Here is a 21,772-nt window from a genome sequence, read left to right on the forward strand (position 1 = left end):
TGTACAGGAATATAACTACTATAATACTGCCCCCTATGTACAAGAATATAACTACTATAATACTGCCCCCTATGTACAAGAATATAACTACTATAATTCTGCCCCCTATGTACAACAATATAACTACTATAATACTGCCCCCTATGTACAAGAATATAACTACTATAATACTGCCCCCTATGTACAAGAATATAACTACTATAATACTGCCCCCTATGTACAAGAATATAACTACTATAATACTGCCCCCTATGTACAGGAATATAACTACTATAATACTGCCCCCTATGTACAAGAATATTACTACTATAATACTGCCCCCTATGTACAAGAATATAACTACTATAATACTGCCCCCTATGTACAAGAATATAACTACTATAATACTGCCTCCTATGTACAAGAATATAACTACTATAATACTGCCCCCTATGTACAAGAATATAACTACTATAATACTGCCTCCTATGTACAAGAATATAACTACTATAATACTGCCCCCTATGTACAAGAATATAACTACTATAATACTGCTCCCTATGTACAAGAATATAACTACTATAATACTGCCCCTATGTACAAGAATATAACTACTATAATACTGCTCCCTATGTACAAGAATATAACTACTATAATACTGCCCCTATGTACAAGAATATAACTACTATAATACTGCCCCCTATGTACAGGAATACAACTACTATAATACTGCCCCCTATGTACAAGAATATAACTACTATAATACTGCCCCCTATGTACAAGAATATAACTACTATAATGCTGCCTCCTATGTACAAGAATATAACTACTATAATACTGCCCCCTATGTACAGGAATATAACTACTATAATACTGCCCCCTATGTACAAGAATATAACTACTATAATACTGCCCCCTATGTACAAGAATATAACTACTATAATACTGCCCCCTATGTACAAGAATATAACTACTATAATACTGCTCCCTATGTACAAGAATATAACTACTATAATACTGCCCCTATGTACAAGAATATAACTACTATAATACTGCTCCCTATGTACAAGAATATAACTACTATAATACTGCCTCCTATGTACAAGAATATAACTACTATAATACTGCCCCCTATGTACAAGAATATAACTACTATAATACTGCCCCCTATGTACAAGAATATAACTACTATAATGCTGCCTCCTATGTACAAGAATATAACTACTATAATACTGCCCCCTATGTACAGGAATATAACTACTATAATACTGCCCCCTATGTACAGGAATATAACTACTATAATACTGCCCCCTATGTACAAGAATATAACTACTATAATACTGCCCCCTATGTACAAGAATATAACTACTATAATTCTGCCCCCTATGTACAAGAATATAACTACTATAATACTGCCCCCTATGTACAAGAATATAACTACTATAATACTGCCCCCTATGTACAAGAATATAACTACTATAATACTGCCCCCTATGTACAAGAATATAACTACTATAATACTGCCCCCTATGTACAGGAATATAACTACTATAATACTGCCCCCTATGTACAAGAATATTACTACTATAATACTGCCCCCTATGTACAAGAATATAACTACTATAATACTGCCCCCTATGTACAAGAATATAACTACTATAATCCTGCCTCCTATGTACAAGAATATAACTACTATAATACTGCCCCCTATGTACAAGAATATAACTACTATAATACTGCTCCCTATGTACAAGAATATAACTACTATAATACTGCCCCCTATGTACAGGAATACAACTACTATAATACTGCCCCCTATGTACAAGAATATAACTACTATAATACTGCCCCCTATGTACAAGAATATAACTACTATAATGCTGCCTCCTATGTACAAGAATATAACTACTATAATACTGCCCCCTATGTACAGGAATATAACTACTATAATACTGCCCCCTATGTACAAGAATATAACTACTATAATACTGCCCCCTATGTACAAGAATATAACTACTATAATGCTGCCTCCTATGTACAAGAATATAACTACTATAATACTGCCCCCTATGTACAGGAATATAACTACTATAATACTGCCCCCTATGTACAAGAATATAACTACTATAATACTGCCCCCTATGTACAAGAATATAACTACTATAATACTGCCCCTATGTACAAGAATATAACTACTATAATACTGCCCCCTATGTACAAGAATATAACTACTATAATACTGCCCCCTATGTACAAGAATATAACTACTATAATACTGCCCCCTATGTACAGGAATATAACTACTATAATACTGCCCCCTATGTACAAGAATATAACTACTATAATGCTGCCTCCTATGTACAAGAATATAACTACTATAATACTGCCCCCTATGTACAAGAATATAACTACTATAATACTGCCCCCTATGTACAAGAATATAACTACTATAATACTGCCCCCTATGTACAAGAATATAACTACTATAATACTGCCCCCTATGTACAAGAATATAACTACTATAATACTGCCCCCTATGTACAAGAATATAACTACTATAATACTGACCCCTATGTACAAGAATATAACTACTATAATACTGCCCCCTATGTACAGGAATATAACTACTATAATACTGCCCCCTATGTACAAGAATATAACTACTATAGTACTGCCCCCTATGTACAGGAATATAACTACTATAATACTGCCCCCTATGTACAGGAATATAACTACTATAATACTGCCCCCTATGTACAGGTATATCACTACTATAATACTGTCCCCTATGTACAGGTATATCACTACTATAATACTGCCCCCTATGTACAGGTATATCACTACTATAATACTGTCCCCTATGTACAGGTATATAACTACTATAATACTGCCCCCTATGTACAGGAATATAACTACTATAATACTGCCCCCTATGTACAGGAATATAACTACTATAATACTGCCCCCTATGTACAAGAATATTACTACTATAATACTGCCCCCTATGTACAAGAATATAACTACTATAATACTGCCCCCTATGTACAGGTATATAACTACTATAATACTGCCCCCTATGTACAGGTATATAACTACTATAATACTGCCCCCTATGTACAAGAATATAACTACTATAATAAGGGGGGCGTGGCCTGATGCCGACCTAGGAGGACGTGCACCGCGGAGCTCCCGGGACCTGGCACCCTATCACCCTTCCCAGGAAGCCATCCTCCACCTGTACCCCCTCCAGTCTGCTCCCCGGTGCCGCGGGTACTTGCCCCCATACTCCGGTGGCGGTATCGCGGCGGTCACCGGCTCCGTGCGGTCCCCTCCAGCACTTCAGCTCCTGCGGTCTCCCACGTGTCCCGCGCGGCGGCGGGACCATAGCCGCCCGACATCGCGGCTGTACACCGGAGAGGTGTTGAATACCGGGGGAGGGAACCCCCCCCCCCGTGCTGTGCCGCCGACCCGCTGTGCTGCTGACCTGCCCTGTCGGGGGATCGTGGCAGCGCTCCAGCCAGCTCTGTATCCGGCCGGAGGCGCCATCTTGCTGGACTCCCCTGCGCTGCCTGAGGCCTAGGAGCGCAGGGTTAACCCTGTCACTGCCGGACTGCAGCCAGGAATAAGGTAGGGAAGTAATTCCCCTGCTGCTGCCCTCCTCTCACCTGGGGACCCCAAGCTGTGCAGCCCACCATACTCCCAGTGATCCCCTGCTCCTGGGTTTTGTTTTATATTAACCCTTGCAGTGCCGCTGCAATACTCCACGTGGGTTTGGACTGTATCTCTGCTAATTACTGGACGCTAGGCTCCTCGATTGTTTATCACTGGCCCCCCCCTGTCCAGACGCCATGGGTAACCGGGGGAGAACGGCTAAATTGCACAAAGCAGTGTCCGGGGTGTCTGCGCCTCCATCGGATGATGAATCCATCCATGAAGATCCTCCATTCCAGTCCCTGGAACCCCTGGATGCGCAGGAATGCTCCACATCACAAGCCGTTCTTGCACAGATACAGTCAAACGCTGCCAAAAAGTTGGGGAGATTCTCCCGCACACAGCCCTGCTCTCCTCAGGGGTCCCCAAACTCCTCTCCCTCCCTCTTTGAAGGCTCCCAGAGCCCGCCGCAGCTTGTAAGCTATGAAGAGGGCGCTGATCCGCCTGACGTGGCCACTGAACTGGACCGCAAATTTGCAGAGGTGCTGGCGGCCATTAACGGATGCCAATCCAAACTGGTCACCAAGGTGGATGAGCTGCGACAGGACTTTGTTCTTTTAAGACACGATGTTCACAAAGCCAAAGAGCGAATAACAGAAACTGAGCGCAGAATATCTGAGGTGGAGGACGTCCAGAGGCCTATGCCGACACAGATAAGAGAGCTTCAGCGCCAAATGTCTGCATCCATCGACAGAGCGGACGACCTCGAAAACCGCCTGCGACGGAACAACGTCAGAGTGGTTGGCCTCCCCGAAAAAGTAGAAGGGTCTGACCCTGTATCCTTTTTTGAAAATTGGCTCAAAAATATGCTTCCTGCAGATACCTTCTCCCCGTTCTTCACAGTAGAAAGGGCCCATCGTGTGCCATTCCGCCCTGGCCCCCCAGGGGGCAATCCAAGACCCTTCCTGGCCCGGCTGCTGCACTTTAGGGACAGGGACTCTATCCTCAGGGCTGTCCGTACCAAGGGAGAAATTCTCTATGCCAACAGCAGAGTGTCCTTCTACCCTGATTTCTCTGCATCCGTCAGGAAACAGCGAGCACAATTCACCGAGGTCCGTGCCCGTCTCCGTGACAAGGGGTATAAATACTCCATGATGTACCCTGCCAAGCTCCGAATAGTGGATGGTCTGAAGACTCGATTCTTCACTTGCCCAACCGAAGCACTTCACTGGGCCGATGCAGCTCCACGGGCTCCAGCTGCAAGGCCCGCACCTCCTGAGTGACTGGACTCACATATCCTTTTATCTGATATGCAATGACAATGCTGGACTTAGTCTTGAATAGTTATCCAGGGGTCCCAAATCACTGTTACAGTTTTCTAATATTTGTTTACACTTTACGTGCCTCACAAATGTACCCTGTGATTGATTTGCGCTTTCTTCTTGGTCATCTTGACCAGTGCGCCATTTATGGCACTCCATTCTCTCCCTCCCTCCCCCCCCTCCCCACCTCCCCCTACCATTACCTCCCCCTACCATTACCTCCCCCTACCATTACCTCCCCCTACCATTACCTCCCCCTACCATTACCTCCTTACGTCTTCCTCCTTCCCCCCCCCCCTCCCCTATTTCCTCTTGGTTCTCTCTAAATATGGCTGCCTAATAACCTCCTGATCATCTATTCATTAAGGGTTGAAGGTCCCGGGACAAATGGTGTAGGTTTGTCTTGAGTTAGGGACCACTGTTCTACTATTTGACTGTTAGTGGGTATAGGTCTACACTACTGCTGTTAGGGTGTTAGACAGGGGGTTTGTATTCTTGGGATTGTTAGTTCAGTTCTGTTATATTTGTTATGCTCACTGTTGTCTGTCTGTCTATGTCTTTGTGGTATGAAAGGATGAATGCTTGGTTGCTCACGTCTCCTTCCCCACACCCCTTTCCCTTCCGCTAATATGTCTTCACTTAAGGTAATGAGTTGGAATGTGAGGGGACTTAACTCCAAATTCAAGAGGGCTCTGATGTTAGATGTCATTAAGCGTCAGGCCCCCCATATTGTATGTATCCAAGAGACACACCTTACGGGTCAGAAGGTCCTCTCCCTGAAGCGGGCCTGGGTGGCTAGAGGTTACCATTCCTCCTACTCTGTCTACGCCAGGGGAGTATCCATACTCATATCCAAAGCGCTTCCCATAGAGGTCATACAGGTGGCACCGGATCACTTTGGCCGGTACGTAGTCATACATTGTGCCTTGTGGGGCTTTACCTTTACTATTGCGTCTATTTATGTCCCACCTCCCTTTGATCCAGCAGTATTGCATCTAATATCCAGTAAGCTGGCTGCTATGCCTCCAAGCCCGTTACTCTGTATTGGTGACTTCAATGCAGTCCCTAACCCCTCCTTGGATCGCACAAGTGGTCTTGACACAGGCTCGGCCCGTCTGAACGAGTGGCTCACCTCTCTAGACCTCGCCGATGTTTGGCGTAGTAAACACCCTCAAGAGAGAGAATATTCATTTTATTCCTCTGTTCATAAGAGCTTCTCTCGGATTGATCTGGCCTTTGTCTCCCCTGATATGATGCAGCACGTTGACCAGATATCCTATTGCCCGCGCAGTGCGTCAGACCACTCCGCCTTGTTCATCAGTCTCCTTATAGGCCCCCCCAGCGACTCCCGCTTATGGCGCCTGCACCCGGCTTGGCTCCTATCCCCAGCGGTCCAGAGTACTGTTAGGGCAGCGCACAGCGAGTTCTGGGATGTACACTCAACCCATCCTGATCCTCTTCTAGTCTGGGACTCGTACAAGTCCTCGGTGCGGGGGGCATTCATGTCGGGGGTAGCTGGCCATAGGAAGTCCTTAAATGCCCAGGAGGAAAGGCTGACGGCTGTACTGGTGACTGCAGAAAAGGATTATCTAGAGAAACCTACTCCGAGGAATAAAAAGACTTGGGCTCAGGCGCAGAGGAACCATCTAGCTGTAGTGAAGGAGCGCACCAGCAAACGCCTGCTAGCCAGGGAAGCGTCCATCTTTGAATTTGGAGATAAAAACGGGAAGCTGCTTGCGTATTTATCGCGGGCTGAACGCCCCTGTGCTTCCGTTCCCTCTATTATTGATGGTAACGGAGCATTGATCACAGAACCCCGGGCCATTAACATGGTATTTCATGAATACTATTCTTCTCTTTACAGCTCCAGATTGTCCGCCTCTTCCGTCGAGATCTCCGGATTCCTTGACAGTCTTCCACTTTGGAGGCTCACACAGGCACAGTCATCGGAGCTTGATGCTCCGCTCTCGGCAGAGGAGGTGGAACTGGCCATCCAATCGTTGCCCCCCGGTAAGACACCTGGACTTGATGGGCTGGGAGGTGAGTGGTATAGGGATAACTGTGAGACTCTGGTCCCCCTTCTCCTCAGCCTGTACTCCGATGCGCTTGATAGCGGTTCCCTCCCCGACTCCATGCGAGAGGCCCTTATTGTAGTTCTTCCTAAGCCTGGCAAGGATCCCCTGCTTCCCGACTCATACCGCCCAATTTCCCTCCTAAACTCAGATGTTAAAATACTAGCAAAAATTCTGGCAACAAGGCTTAACAAAGTAATATTATCCTTGGTTCACCCGGACCAGACGGGCTTTATGCCTGGGAGGGGAACTGACATAAATATACAAAGACTACACCTGAACATTGCAGAGGCAGAGCGGTCTCCAGACCCTGGGTTTATATTATCCTTAGACAATTGTAAGGCGTTTGATTCTGTGGAGTGGCCCTATTTGTGGACCCTTTTGCCTAGAATGGGTTTTGGCCCTCGATTTACAGCATTGGTTAAGCTACTGTATAACGATCCCAAGGCTAGGGTGCGGACTAATCTTAACATCTCACCTACTCTCCCTATGGCTAGGGGCACTAGACAGGGTTGCCCACTATCTCCCCTCCTCTTCGCACTCGCCATTGAGCCCCTTGCTGTGGCGATCCGCCACTCTGAGGGCATTAAGGGCATAACTAGAGGTACTATTATTGAAAAGGTATCTCTCTATGCTGATGATACACTTGTATACCTTGGGGATGTGGGCCCCTCTCTGGAATCCCTTCTGTCCCTGATAGAATGCTATGGGGGGTTCTCAGGCCTTCGGGTTAACTGGGACAAATCGGCCCTCTTTCCCTTATCTGATGTAGGGGTACACTCCCTCCCCGTCCCAGTCCGGGTGGTGTCCACCTTTAAATATCTGGGAGTCCAGGTGTCACGCAAGGTCCAGGCATTTACGGAGTTAAACATTACACCCCTGATAGCTGCAACGGAATCGCGCCTAAAAGCCTGGTCCACTCTCCCCTTGTCTTTGTACGGGCGTATTAATATATTTAAAATGATTTTTCTCCCAAAATTTCTATACCTTTTCCATGCCTGCCCTATACTACTTCCTAAGAGTCTGTTTAAACGCTTGGACGGCATTCTCAGGTCCTTCTACTGGCAGAGTAGTGCCCCGCGATTCAGTCTAGCGCTGCTTCAGGCTCCCAAGTCTAGGGGTGGACTGGCTGCCCCGGATCTGTATCTTTATTACCTGGCTTCCCAGCTAGTATATGCCCAGTGGTGGATAGATATAGACATGGGTAATGCAGCTACTGCATTGGCTGGTGCCCTGGTGGGTTCCTATGAGGCCCTTACAAACCTGCTGTACAGATACAAGTCCCCATCTGATACCCCACTTCCCCTACGTACGGTAGCGGTGTGCTGGCGTAGGGCACAATCCCTGGTAGAACCGAGCAGCTCTCCCCCCTTCTCGCCTAGGACTCCATTGTGGCCCAATCCGTGGCTCTCTCACTTCCTCTCCCTCCAGGGCTGGACAATGTGGGGGGCAGCGGGGGTGAAATTTGTAGGCCAGCTATTATCTCCGGAAGCAGAATTACTCAGCTTTAACGAGATAAGGGAGAGACATACTGTACCCAATACGGCCTGCTTCCATTACACGCAACTGCGACACGCATTCAAAGCCCAATTCGGCTCCTTCAGCCTGACAGTGAAATTCTCCAAACTAGAGACTCTGATGAGTACCCCGGACCTCCCTAAGCCACTCACTCAGTGCTATGCTCTCCTACAAGAGCAAAAGTCCAGACCGTTTGATAGAGCCTGTGAACGCTGGAGACAGGATATCCCTGACCTGTCTGAGGATGACTGGAGGGAAGTAGAACTGTCCTACTTCACATCTGTAGTGAGTGCGAGGGACTTCCTGATCCAATCTAAATTCCTCCATAGAGTATATTTCACCCCTGCTAGACTATTCCATATGGGAGCAATGCCCAATGATCTTTGCTTTCGCTGTCAGGCTGAAGTCGGATCCTTCCTGCATTGTGTCTGGTCCTGCCCTAGGGTTCATGTCTTCTGGTCCGAAGTGCTGGAGTTCCTTAATCTACACTTTGATTTCCCACGCTTACTATCTCCCTCTGTGTGTCTCCTCGGCATCATAAACGAAGTTGTCAATGGCCACTATGACAAAATTTTCTTTAGGTTTGTCCTATACTACGCCCGAAAAGTGGTGGTGATGACCTGGAAGGACCAGGAGCCCCCTCCATTAAAAAGATGGATACTACTCATTAATAGTGTCATTCCCCACTACCGGTCTCTGTATACCAACAGGAAGTGTCCCCAGAAGTTTGACCGCATCTGGTCCAGATGGTGCGCGACTCCCCATACAGCCTTATAACCACATGTGATTTATATTCCTCTCCATGATGAAGGAGACTGAGCGTGCTGGTGTGTGTGTGTGTGTGTGACTGATTGTCCCTGTGTCAATAGTTATTTGTGTTGTATCAAGATGTCTGGCTGCAGTATCCTGCTGTTATCTACTATGTAATATCCCTCAGGTAGTTTTGAAACGCAGTAAGAACCTGACTGTTACCATGGCTGTTATATATTAATCCTGTATTGGGGGGAAGGAAATATGTGACAGACAATCTTGATTTCTGGTTTTGTTTATTATGTTTGTATAAAAATTTAAAAAACTGCAAAAATAAATACTTTTAAAAAAAAATAACTACTATAATACTGCCCCCTATGTACAAGAATATAACTACTATAATACTGCCCCCTATGTACAGGAATATAACTACTATAATACTGCCCCCTATGTACAAGAATATAACTACTATAATACTGCCCCCTATATACAAGAATATAACTACTATAATACTGCCCCCTATGTACAAGAATATAACTACTATAATACTGCCCCCTATGTACAGGAATATAACTACTATAATACTGCCCCCTATGTACAAGAATATAACTACTATAATACTGCCCCCTATGTACAAGAATATAACTACTATAATACTGCCCCCTATGTACAGGAATATAACTACTATAATACTGCCCCCTATGTACAAGAATATAACTACTATAATACTGCCCCCTATGTACAAGAATATAACTACTATAATACTGCCCCCTATGTACAAGAATATAACTACTATAATACTGTCCCCTATGTACAAGAATATAACTACTATAATACTGCCCCCTATGTACAAGAATATAACTACTATAATACTACCCCCTATGTACAAGAATATAACTACTATAATACTGCCCCCTATGTACAAGAATATAACTACTATAATACTGCCCCCTATGTACATGAATATAACTACTATAATACTGCCCCCTATGTACAAGAATATAACTACTATAATACTACCCCCTATGTACAGGAATATAACTACTATAATACTGCCCCCTATGTACAGGAATATAACTACTATAATACTGCCCCCTATGTACAGGAATATAACTACTATAATACTGCCCCCTATGTACAAGAATATAACTACTATAATACTGCCCCCTATGTACAGGAATATAACTACTATAATACTGCCCCCTATGTACAAGAATATAACTACTATAATACTGCCCCCTATGTACAAGAATATAACTACTATAATACTACCCCCTATGTACAAGAATATAACTACTATAATACTACCCCCTATGTACAGGAATATAACTACTATAATACTGCCCCCTATGTACAAGAATATAACTACTATAATACTGCCCCCTATGTACAGGAATATAACTACTATAATACTGCCCCCTATGTACAGGAATATAACTACTATAATACTGCCCCCTATGTACAGGAATATAACTACTATAATACTGCCCCCTATGTACAAGAATATAACTACTATAATACTGCCCCCTATGTACAAGAATATAACTACTATAATACTGCCTCCTATGTACAAGAATATAACTACTATAATACTGCCCCTGTGTATATTCCTTACATTTGGGGATACCCTCCTTTCCCTTGTATTCTCTGTATATAGATGTTACTTCCTCCTGTATTGTTCATGATGCAGGGTTCACTTACTTTCCTTCCGGATTCTCCGCCCCCTGTGGAGCAGTAACTCTTGGCTTTTTATGGGATTGTGGTCCCTGCTTATAACCCGGCATCATTCTCCTTATTTGGGCAAAGTTTTGGAAAGTTCCCTCTCATCCTGGACATTCAGTGTTATGGAGCTTCTCCCTCTGGACAGTCGCCAGGCAGTAAATTACAGGCAGCTCCCGGGATTAACCCTCCATGTGCTTTGGAGGAGCAGCACCCCAGGCGCTGACGTATGGGTGGAACGTGTTTGCAGGCAGCCAGATACAGGGGATGTTACACTGTTATCTCCTCTGTAAATTGTCTGGCAGTGATATCATCTCTCTCCCGTGTGCTGTCATTGAAATAGGAGATGTAGCAGAGCCGAGTTTGTCCTTTGGTTTAATACACAAAGCCTGAACATCCTACGTTATGTGAGCTCTGCTACATATAAAAATGAGATTGTTGTGCGCGGAATTTAGTGAATATTGGGAAAACCCTTTCTAAATGCATTTGCGGTTGTCCTCACACTGCTGCGCTCTGTGCTCACTACATTCATTTGCTCCAGAGCCCCTCCTTTTTGCTGGGGGTTAAAAGCTGGAATTGGGTTTACTACGGCTTGGGGCAGCTCAGTGCAGAAAGTTAAGAGCTCAGCAGGGAGAGTATACTGTTGCTGTGATACAATCCTGTAATGTAAATCCATATTTCACAGTCCTGCTGCTACTGACAACATATACAAAGGTCTTGATTACACATCTTTCCATGATTAATTCTTAACAATGACTGCAGTCTACATGGTCACTGCTGCTGACCGGTTCCCTTTAAGGAGTGGATTTCATCATTGAGGTCATTCTCTTTTAATCAGCTTTGTGTATCTTCTTTCTTAGGGTGAGTGATGAGAAGGATGCGCGGGGATATCTCCAGGCGTTGGCCTCTAAGATGACCGAAGAGTTGGAGACCTTGAGGAACTCGAGCCTAGGAGCCAGGGCCACGGTATGGAACTATCCATTTATGAGATGCCCTTATGGGGGCATCGTCCGTGGTGCCCTTATAAGGGCATCGTCCACAGTGCCCTTATAAGGGCATCGTCCACGGTGCCCCCTTGATGGTGCCGGACTCGGTGGCCCTATAATGGTGCTAGACCTTCTGCTCATAATAATTGTGGACCCTCCTCATGCAGGACATGCCTTGGAAGATGAGGCGTCTTGCAAAGCTGGATATGTCTGCGAGGTTAGAGCTGCAGTCTGCGCTGGATGCTGAGATCCGAGCCAAGCAAACCATCCAGGAGGAGCTGAACAAGGCCAAGGCGGCCATCATCGCCACTGAATGGTAGGTGCCCCCCACCCGTCTTGTATCCGGAACCGCTCCATAATCATCTGATGTCGCCACCCGGTGGCCGCTTTGTTCCTGTGCGCCTCTCTTGCTTTATCGCACGAGTTTTCCAATTTTATTTTATTGTTTTAATTTTTTTTTTTCAGTAAGCTGCAAGAATCCGACAAGAAGAACCAGGATCTTGTGACGGAAATTGAGAAACTGAAGTGGGAAACTGAAGAATTCAGATCAGAAAAAGGTAAAACCATCGTAAGGCGGCTGTAATAATGATAATATATAGCGCCATCATATTCTGTAGCGCTTTACACATCATAAGGGACATATACAAATATAATACTACATTACAGAGTACAATCAGGGCTGTATGTGTTAAAATGCACCGTAATAGGCTATTGTTGCTCATCTACCACAGATCAGCACTTAAATACTCTGTGCTGCTGTGAGGAAGGTTCGAGTCGCCCACTTATCCTTATTCACTTTCCTTGCCATGATGTGGCTGGTCCTTTTACTCTTTGGATTAGAACGGACCAGTCCCCAGGTGTAGCCTGGTATCAGTACATGGTATACATTGTTATATACCCAGTATCACTACTCCCATACATTGCCCAGGTCCAGCCTGATAAAGGACAGGACATTGCTATATACCGCCCATGTATCCAGTGTGAATACACCCATACATTGTCCAGGGATACCAAGTAGCAATCACATTCTCCTGTCTCCCCATAGGTGTGAAGCATCAGGAATCCCAGAATTCTTTCCTAGCGTTTCTGAATGCACCTACCTCTGTGCTGGACCACTTTGAGGTAAGTGATCTTCCTCTCTCATTGTACAGTGTGAACAAGAACTTAGTATAGTGGAGAATCCAATCACTTGGGACCTTGATTTTGCAACGACACTGTGACTTCTCGCTGTGAGAGAGGGAGTGAGCGCTGCTATGTTAGAATCAATGTCCTTGCTTTACACTGCAGCTCTGCTCCTGTTGTGTGCCGGTTGTGACATAAAGAGGGTTTTGCAACAATCTATAAGATAGGGGATAAGTGTCTGATCTCTGATACCTACTGGGGTCACAGCACCAGAATCCCCCTCCTGACCCAAGGAAGTAAATGTAGCTCAGGGCTAATATTGCTACATTTACATAGGGACGGGGGGCAGAGATGGGACCCCCAGCGATCACTTAATTCAGACTGTATTACTTACCTTTACCGTGCAGTTGAATACAGTTTGTTATTCTCTGTTATCATCCATTGGAGGCTGAATGCAGTAATGCAGAAGCTCTGCTGTACCTCTAGTGACCTGTAGGGGGCAGCACATGTACAAGTCTGAATTCCGTTCCATAATAATGGCTAGGGTGGGGTTCTGTGTATGTGAGGTGGGTGCTGTGTTATATGTACAGCCGTGTGCTTCACTTTCTGTATTGTGTTTGCCCATAGAAGCCTTTACATCGTATTCCTCCAACATATCACTAAAAAGATCCAGAATCATGGGGGTGAAGGGGTTAATTAGTCCTGATGCAGCCCTGGTGATATAAGAGAGGAATTACATTTAATACCCCAAAAGAGACGGGGAACCCCTACATAGACTGCAGCCAGTGTTATGTATTGTCCCTGGAGAGATGTGTAATCAGACCTCACACTGCTGTGCTCTGTGCTCTCTGCAGCCAGTGCTATGTATTGTCCCTGGAGAGAGGTGTAATCAGACCTTTGTGTATGGTGTTAGTAGCAGCAGGACTGTGACTAATGGATTTATATTCCAGGATTGTAGTTTTCCCAAATGCACTGGGGTAGTCCTCTCACACTGCTGTGCACTGTGCAATGCAGTCACTTAGTGGAGAGCAGGTAAGGTGAGGCTCAACTCAGAGCACAGCAGTGTGAGGATATGCACTCGGTGAACTTGGAAAAGCTTAAAAGCACAGCATTCTGAAATGCAGCCCCTTCTCTTTGCTCTGAGTAACTGCAGTAGTAGTATTTTCAAAGCAGAGGAGAAGGACTGTGGAGAAGCTCAATGCAAGTGCACATCTTTCCATGGTCAGAGAGCTCAGAGCACAGCAGTGTGAGGATATGCTGCAGTTCGATCCTGGAATATAAAACTATATATCACAGTTCTGCTGCTACTAATAACATACACAAAGGTCTGATTACACACATCTCCAGGGACAATACCTAGCACTGGCTGACTTGACTACAGACAGGGTTGTCCCGGTACTTCCGCTATCTACAGATCACAGTCTATACTGGGCCCCCGGGTATAACCCCGCTGGACCCCTAGATGTTGGGTAGAGCGCCCCCTACCTGCGTTGTGTGTCACTGCCATGTACTGTGTGTGTAACCTGTTCTCCTCTCTCTTGAAGCGATCTCCGTCCTGCCACCCGGCCAGTAGAGGCAGACGTGTAAGAGGCTGTCTTGCTTTGTGTGCCCCCCCTTTTCTGCCTGTGGTATAAATGTCTTTGATTTCTGTGGTCCATTCCAGGCTTCTTCTGTCACCGCTGCTGCATGTCACGTGGCTGCCCTGTGAGGTCTTATGCCAGGAGTAGTTGTCAGAGGGTGCTCCCTATGCTTCTTCATGCCAGGAGTAGTTGTCAGAGGGTGCTCCCTATGCCTCTTCATGCCAGGAGTAGTTGTCAGAGGGTGCTCCCTATGCTTCTATATGCCAGGAGTAGTTGTCAGAGGGTGCTCCCTATGCCTCTTCATACCAGGAGTAGTTGTCAGAGGGTGCTCCCTATGCTTCTATATGCCAGGAGTAGTTGTCAGAGGGTGCTCCCTATGCCTCTTCATGCCAGGAGTAGTTGTCAGAGGGTGCTCCCTATGCTTCTATATGCCAGGAGTAGTTGTCAGAGGGTGCTCCCTATGCCTCTTCATGCCAGGAGTAGTTGTCAGAGGGTGCTCCCTATGCCTCTTTATACCAGGAGTAGTTGTCAGAGGGTGCTCCCTATGCCTCTTCATACCAGGAGTAGTTGTCAGAGGGTGCTCCCTATGCCTCTTTATACCAGGAGTAGTTGTCAGAGGGTGCTTCCTATGCTTCTATATGCCAGGAGTAGTTGTCAGAGGGTGCTTCATATGCTTCTATATGCCAGGAGTAGTTGTCAGAGGGTGCTCCCTATGCTTCTTTATACCAGGAGTAGTTGTCAGAGGGTGGTCACTATGCTTCTATATGCCAGGAGTAGTTGTCAGAGGGTGCTCACTATGATTCTTCATGCCAGGAGTAGTTGTCAGAGGGAGCTCCCTATGCCTCTTTATACCAGGAGTAGTTGTCAGAGGGTGCTCCCTATGCTTCTTCATGCCAGGAGTAGTTGTCAGAGGGTGCTCCCTATGCCTCTTCATGCCAGGAGTAGTTGTCAGAGGGAGCTCCCTATGGTTCTTTATACCAGGAGTAGTTGTCAGAGGGTGCTCCCTATGCCTCTTCATACCAGGAATAGTTGTCAGAGGGTGCTCCCTATGCCTCTTTATACCAGGAGTAGTTGTCAGAGGGTGCTTCCTATGCTTCTATATGCCAGGAGTAGTTGTCAGAGGGTGCTCCCTATGCCTCTTCATGCCAGGAGTAGTTGTCAGAGGGTGCTCACTATGCCTCTTCATGCCAGGAGTAGTTGTCAGAGGGAGCTCCCTATGGTTCTTTATACCAGGAGTAGTTGTCAGAGGGTGCTCCCTATGGTTCTTTATACCAGGAGTAGTTGTCAGAGGGTGCTCCCTATGCCTCTTCATACCAGGAATAGTTGTCAGAGGGTGCTCCCCATGCCTCTTTATACCAGGAGTAGTTGTCAGAGGGTGCTCCCTATGCCTCTTCATACCAGGAATAGTTGTCAGAGGGTGCTCCCCATGCCTCTTCATGCCAGGAGTAGTTGTCAGAGGGTGCTCCCTATGCTTCTTCATGCCAGGAGTAGTTGTCAGGGGGTGCTCCCTATGCTTCTTCATGCCAGGAGTAGTTGTCAGAGGGAGCTCCCTATGGTTCTTTATACCAGGAGTAGTTGTCAGAGGGTGCTCCCTATGCTTCTTTATACCAGGAGTAGTTGTCAGAGGGTGCTCCCTATGCTTCTTTATACCAGGAGTAGTTGTCAGAGGGTGCTCCCTATGTTTCTTTATGCCAGGAGTAGTTGTCAGAGGGTGCTCCCCATGCCTCTTTATACCAGGAGTAGTTGTCAGAGGGTGCTCCCTATGTTTCTTTATACCAGGAGTAGTTGTCAGAGGGTGCTCCCTATGCTTCTATATGCCAGGAGTAGTTGTCAGAGGGTGCTCCCCATGCCTCTTTATACCAGGAGTAGTTGTCAGAGGGTGCTCCCTATGCTTCTTCATGCCAGGAGTAGTTGTCAGAGGGTGCTCCCTATGTTTCTTTATGCCAATAGTAGTTGTCAGAGGGTGCTCCCTATGCCTCTTCATGCCAGGAGTAGTTGTCAAAGGGTGCTCCCTATGCCTCTTCATGCCAGGAGTAGTTGTCAGAGGGTGCTCCCTATGCCTCTTCATGCCAGGAGTAGTTGTCAGAGGGAGCTCCCTATGCCTCTTCATGCCAGGAGTAGTTGTCAGAGGGTGCTCCCTATGCCTCTTTATACCAGGAGTAGTTGTCAGAGGGTGCTCCCTATGCCTCTTTATACCAGGAATAGTTGTCAGAGGGTGCTCCCTATGCTTCTATATGCCAGGAGTAGTTGTCAGAGGGTGCTCCCTATGCCTCTTTATACCAGGAATAGTTGTCAGAGGGTGCTCCCTATGCTTCTATATGCCAGGAGTAGTTGTCAGAGGGTGCTCCCTATGCCTCTTCATGCCAGGAGTAGTTGTCAGAGGGTGCTCCCTATGCCTCTTTATACCAGGAGTAGTTGTCAGAGGGTGCTCCCTATGCCTCTTTATACCAGGAATAGTTGTCAGAGGGTGCTCCCTATGCTTCTATATGCCAGGAGTAGTTGTCAGAGGGTGCTCCCTATGCCTCTTTATACCAGGAATAGTTGTCAGAGGGTGCTCCCTATGCTTCTATATGCCAGGAGTAGTTGTCAGAGGGTGCTCCCTCAACCAGTTCTAATAGGAAATGTGCTCTGATACATTGTAACAGCGGATGCTATGTTTACCCCATATATTAGGCGTTAACCCCTTACTGGCCGCTCTTAGTTCACCCTCAGACTCACTCATCCTATGATTTGCAGGAGTTAGGTTACTCTTTATGTTGCTTCCATCCCTCAGATTAGGGATCGGGGTCACCGGATTATTGGGGTGTTAATGGCCGGTGCATCCGTTTTGTGCTTTCAGATGGATTCTGTAGATAATTTCACGTTGTCCAACACGCCGTCACGTGACGAGGACGCAAAATCTCAGGTCATATCTCGCTCCAGGTCTCCATCCACCATGAGCGACATTGAGGCCGGAGAGGTAAGTCTCCAGTCACCCTCCTAAGGACTCTGAATCTTACTAGAGGGATAATGCGTCACCCACATCAGCTTTTATTAAAGGGAACCCGTCAGCAGGTGTGACCATACAGACTGCGGCTACTGTTAGGTATTGTCCCCGGAGAGATGTGTAACCAGACCTTTGTGTGTGTGTTGTTAGTAGCAGCAGAACTGTGATATATGCATTTATATTCCAGAATTTTTTTGGGATTGTGTCCTCTCACTGCTGTGCTCTGTGCTCTCTGCAGCCAGTGTTAGGAATTGTCCCTGGAGAAATGTGTAATGATACCATTGTGCATTTTGTTAGTAGCAGCAGGGCTATGAAATATGGGTGTATATTCTAGGGTTGTAGTGTCCTCACACTGCTGTGCACTCTGAATTGGGCCGCTTCAAGGGCCATTCCAAGCTGCTTTGAGTAACTACTGTAGTATGTAGCCATAAGCCAGTTACAGCTTTTACTCAGAGCAGAGGGGAAGGGCTTTGAAGAAGTTCAATGCAGAGAGTACAGCAGTGTGAGGACACACCCAAAATAAAATACTGCAATTTAAATCCATATTTCACAGTCCTGCTGCTACTAGCTACAAATGCAAAAGTCTAATTAGACATCTCTCCAGGTACAATACCAAACACGGCCTGCAGAGAGCAAAGCAGTGTGAGGACATGACACCAGTGCACTTAGAGAAGCTGCAATAGATAACACTGGCTGCAGATAATACAGAGCACAGCAGTGTGAGGACACAACTTCAGTGCACTTGGAGAAGCTGCAATAGATAACAGTGGCTGCAGTCTGTATGGCGACACCTGAGGACAGGGCAGTCCGAGAATTTTACAGTCTAAGGCTACATTCACACTACATTCACACATTCATTGGCGCTGCGGAGAGGAGCAGGGGATGAGCGCTGCTCACCCCCGCTCCTCTCCATAGGGAGATACAGCGTACGGCGCCGTATCACGGGAAAAGATAGGACATGTCCTTGCTTTTCCCGGGCTACGGAGCGGTACGGTGCCGCGCGTGTGCTGCACCGTACCGCTCCCATACAGAGCCGTGAGCCCATAGAAATGTATGGGGGACGTATATACGTCCTATCGTCTCCCATGATACGGCGCCGTGCTCTGTATCTTCCTATGGAGAGGGGCGGGGGTGAGCAGCGCTCAGCCCCTGCTCCTATCCGCAGCGCCGATGTATGCCCTCCGTACTATAGTACGGCGGGCATACATCGTGTGAATGTAGTCTGAGTTTGTAGAATTGTGCGATTCTTCAGGGCCCCATTCACACCAAGCGTTTTGTAGTGGATTTTGATGAAAATATCAGACACCATGACTAACCTTTGACCTATTGTTACAGACGGGAGATCACCCCCCGCGCTCTGCGCAGACACCGACAATCAGAGCTTCATACCTGAGCTCCGGCTCCTCCACTCCAAAGGTAACGGAAGTGACGAGTGCCGGCTCCTCCGGATACTGCGGACGCCCAGGACTAGGGCGCTGTACACATTCATTATAAGGTTTCTGAGGTTTTTTTTTTTCTTGTCTTGTAGCCAAAAGCTCATCAGTTTGTAGTCAAGACCTTCAACACGCCAACTAAATGTAACCAGTGCACCTCCCTAATGGTGGGGCTTATCCGACAGGGCTGCACCTGCGAAGGTGAGTATCTATAAGTAGGGGCCACCCATAGATATTATAAGGGGGTTCCCCAACCCAGGGAATGTTCTCTGGCTGGAAGGTCTAATTTGAATCATGCAATACTCTATTCCTCCTGTGGTGGCGCCACTGATTATAGCTGATCTTACATCCCATCTGTGAGATAACCTGCAATCACATTACACTTGGCAGAGATTGCACAGATCTGATCTGCAGTGATAATATCTTATCTTATCTTTGTGTTCCAGTGTGTGGTTTTTCGTGCCATGTAACCTGTGCGGATAAAGCCCCCTCCGTGTGCCCCATCCCCCCGGAACAGACCAAGGGACCTCTGGGCATCGATCCCCAGAAAGGAATCGGGACGGCATACGAAGGCCACGTCCGTGTAAGTCACCCTGCTGGACTAGTAGTCCTAAATCATCTTAGGATCAAGACGTAGCAGCAGGATAGTCTTCAATCCAGGCTTGTGGCTTCCCCAAGTGCTCTGGGGTAGTGTCCTCACACTGCTGTGCTCTTGGCTCTCTGCATTGAGCTCTTCACAACCACTCTTCTCTGCTCTAAGTGAAAGCTGTAGTGTTTAACCAGAAGCCTGCATCTACTACTCTAAGAGAGGGGTGGGTGGAGCAGGTTAATGCAGAGACACCTTTCTTTTAGCTAAAAATAGTTTCCCTTCCATCCACATAAATCAATAAATATATGATATTCTCTGGCATCGGAGGGGTCGTGTCCTGCTCGGCCACCCTCTCCCATCTACTCCTCCCCATGTCCCATGCCTCTTCTCAGCATGTCATGTGACCAGAGTGTTATAATCATGGGTCCTTTTAGCCTACTAACATTAGCAAACTGTATACCATGCATATATCTGATCACATAAAAACACAGCTGCCTCCATGGACTTCTACTCCTCCCCATCCTCCATGGAGGCTGCTGGGATTTCATGTGATCAGATACATACAGGGGTTAGACGTTGCAGATGTAACAGGACCTTTAATGATGTCATCCTGGTCACGTGACTTCCAGTGCCCAATGATGTAACAGAGTTCTCCATGCAGCAGAACATCATAGCCTGTCAATCAGGAACACGGAGGCGGGGCAGTGCAAGTAATTCATGAAAATGCAAGGAATTCATTGGACTCAAGTAGTATCACAGGACTCACATCAGATAAGTTGCAAATAAGTTTACAAACTGATTTTAGTAACATTGCAGCCATGGAAAGGAACCGTTTAGGGATAAGTTCAATGATTTTTCACCATAGTTTTTATTTTGGGTTGGTGGAGCAGTGTAATGCAGAGAGCACAGAGCACAGCAGTGTGAGGACACTCCCCCAGTGTACTTCCAATAGCTACAATCCTGGAATATAATTCTAGTATACAAATGTGTTGTCTGTAGATCAGTAGCTGAAGTTACTTGTTAGTATAAGTACTAGTGTACAGTCAGCTCCTGACCCTATGACAACACTGCAGGGCAGCATACAGAAGGGTTTAGTGATGACATGACTGATTTCTCATTCCAGGTTCCTAAGCCGGCCGGGGTGAAGAAGGGCTGGCAGCGGGCGCTGGCTGTGGTGTGCGACTTCAAGCTCTTCTTATACGATATTCCAGAAGGGAAGACGTCTCAGCCATCGTGTGTAGTGAGTCAGGTGATTGATATGAGGTAAGTACCTACAGTAAGTGCACCTCATAACCCCCACATGACAGAAGCTGACTGAGGTGTGAGATTACATAGAGGTCTATGGAGTGGGGAGGGGGAGCAGTGAGTCACAGCTGCTAGGTCTCCTGCCAGTAAGTGCACGGCACAATGACGATTACAGCTCGTGAATAGGCACCCAGCTTTCCTGGTGATCTGATCATATGTTTAGGAAGTAGGGGGGGGGGCTTGGGATAGATGACTGCTGTATGTGGGGAGCAGTGATCTGATCCTTCTATTGTGTTGTGTGTAGGGACGAGGAGTTTGCAGTGAGCTCCGTCCTGGCATCTGATGTCATCCACGCCAACCGCAAGGATATCCCCTGCATATTCAGAGTAAGTCAATATTTACGGATCAGCCTCACCTTATTGTAGGATCATGGAAGCTGCAACCATGGAGAAACTTACTTAAAAGGAACCTGTCAGCAGTTGTGGCTATGCAGTCTGAAGCCAGTGTTATGTATTGTCCCTGGAGAGATGTGAAATCGGACCTTTCTTTTTGTTGTTAGTAGCAGCAGGACTGTGATATATGGATTTGTATTCCCGGATTGTACTGGGGAAATATCCTCACACTGCTGTGCTCTGTGAGTTAAAATGGCCCATATCTCCTTCCCTCTGCTCTGTGGAATGACTGTAGTGCAAACAGAAACTGCTGCAGCTTTCAATCAGAGCAGGGGGGTGGGGGTTGTTTTTAGCCAACTTATAGGACATCTATCACCAGGATGAAAGACTGTATGCAAATTAGCCTGAAAGGCTCCAGACTTCATTAA

At 46.4% G+C, this 21,772-nt stretch overlaps 1 protein-coding gene across 7 annotated transcripts in view; it reads left to right on the top strand.

Annotated features, from left to right (window-relative positions):
* The window catches only part of CDC42BPA (CDC42 binding protein kinase alpha), a 148,050-nt gene that overhangs the window by 112,594 nt on the left and 13,684 nt on the right, over positions 1–21,772 (top strand). For 4 of the 7 annotated variants that reach the window (XM_072139995.1, XM_072139999.1, XM_072139996.1 and 1 more), the window contains exons 18-28: positions 11,872–11,977; positions 12,165–12,313; positions 12,463–12,554; positions 13,043–13,119; positions 14,664–14,747; positions 17,539–17,658; positions 19,021–19,101; positions 19,214–19,319; positions 19,565–19,701; positions 20,831–20,970; positions 21,257–21,338. In XM_072139995.1, coding sequence (XP_071996096.1) covers positions 11,872–11,977; positions 12,165–12,313; positions 12,463–12,554; positions 13,043–13,119; positions 14,664–14,747; positions 17,539–17,658; positions 19,021–19,101; positions 19,214–19,319; positions 19,565–19,701; positions 20,831–20,970; positions 21,257–21,338 — 1,174 coding nt within the window. The remainder of the gene's footprint in view (positions 1–11,871; positions 11,978–12,164; positions 12,314–12,462; positions 12,555–13,042; positions 13,120–14,663; positions 14,748–17,538; positions 17,659–19,020; positions 19,102–19,213; positions 19,320–19,564; positions 19,702–20,830; positions 20,971–21,256; positions 21,339–21,772) is intronic. The other 3 variants (XM_072139997.1, XM_072140000.1, XM_072139998.1) reach the window with 2 other exon arrangements.

This window comes from Engystomops pustulosus, chromosome 3 (genome assembly GCF_040894005.1).
Source record: "Engystomops pustulosus chromosome 3, aEngPut4.maternal, whole genome shotgun sequence".
Taxonomy (NCBI): domain Eukaryota; kingdom Metazoa; phylum Chordata; class Amphibia; order Anura; family Leptodactylidae; genus Engystomops; species Engystomops pustulosus.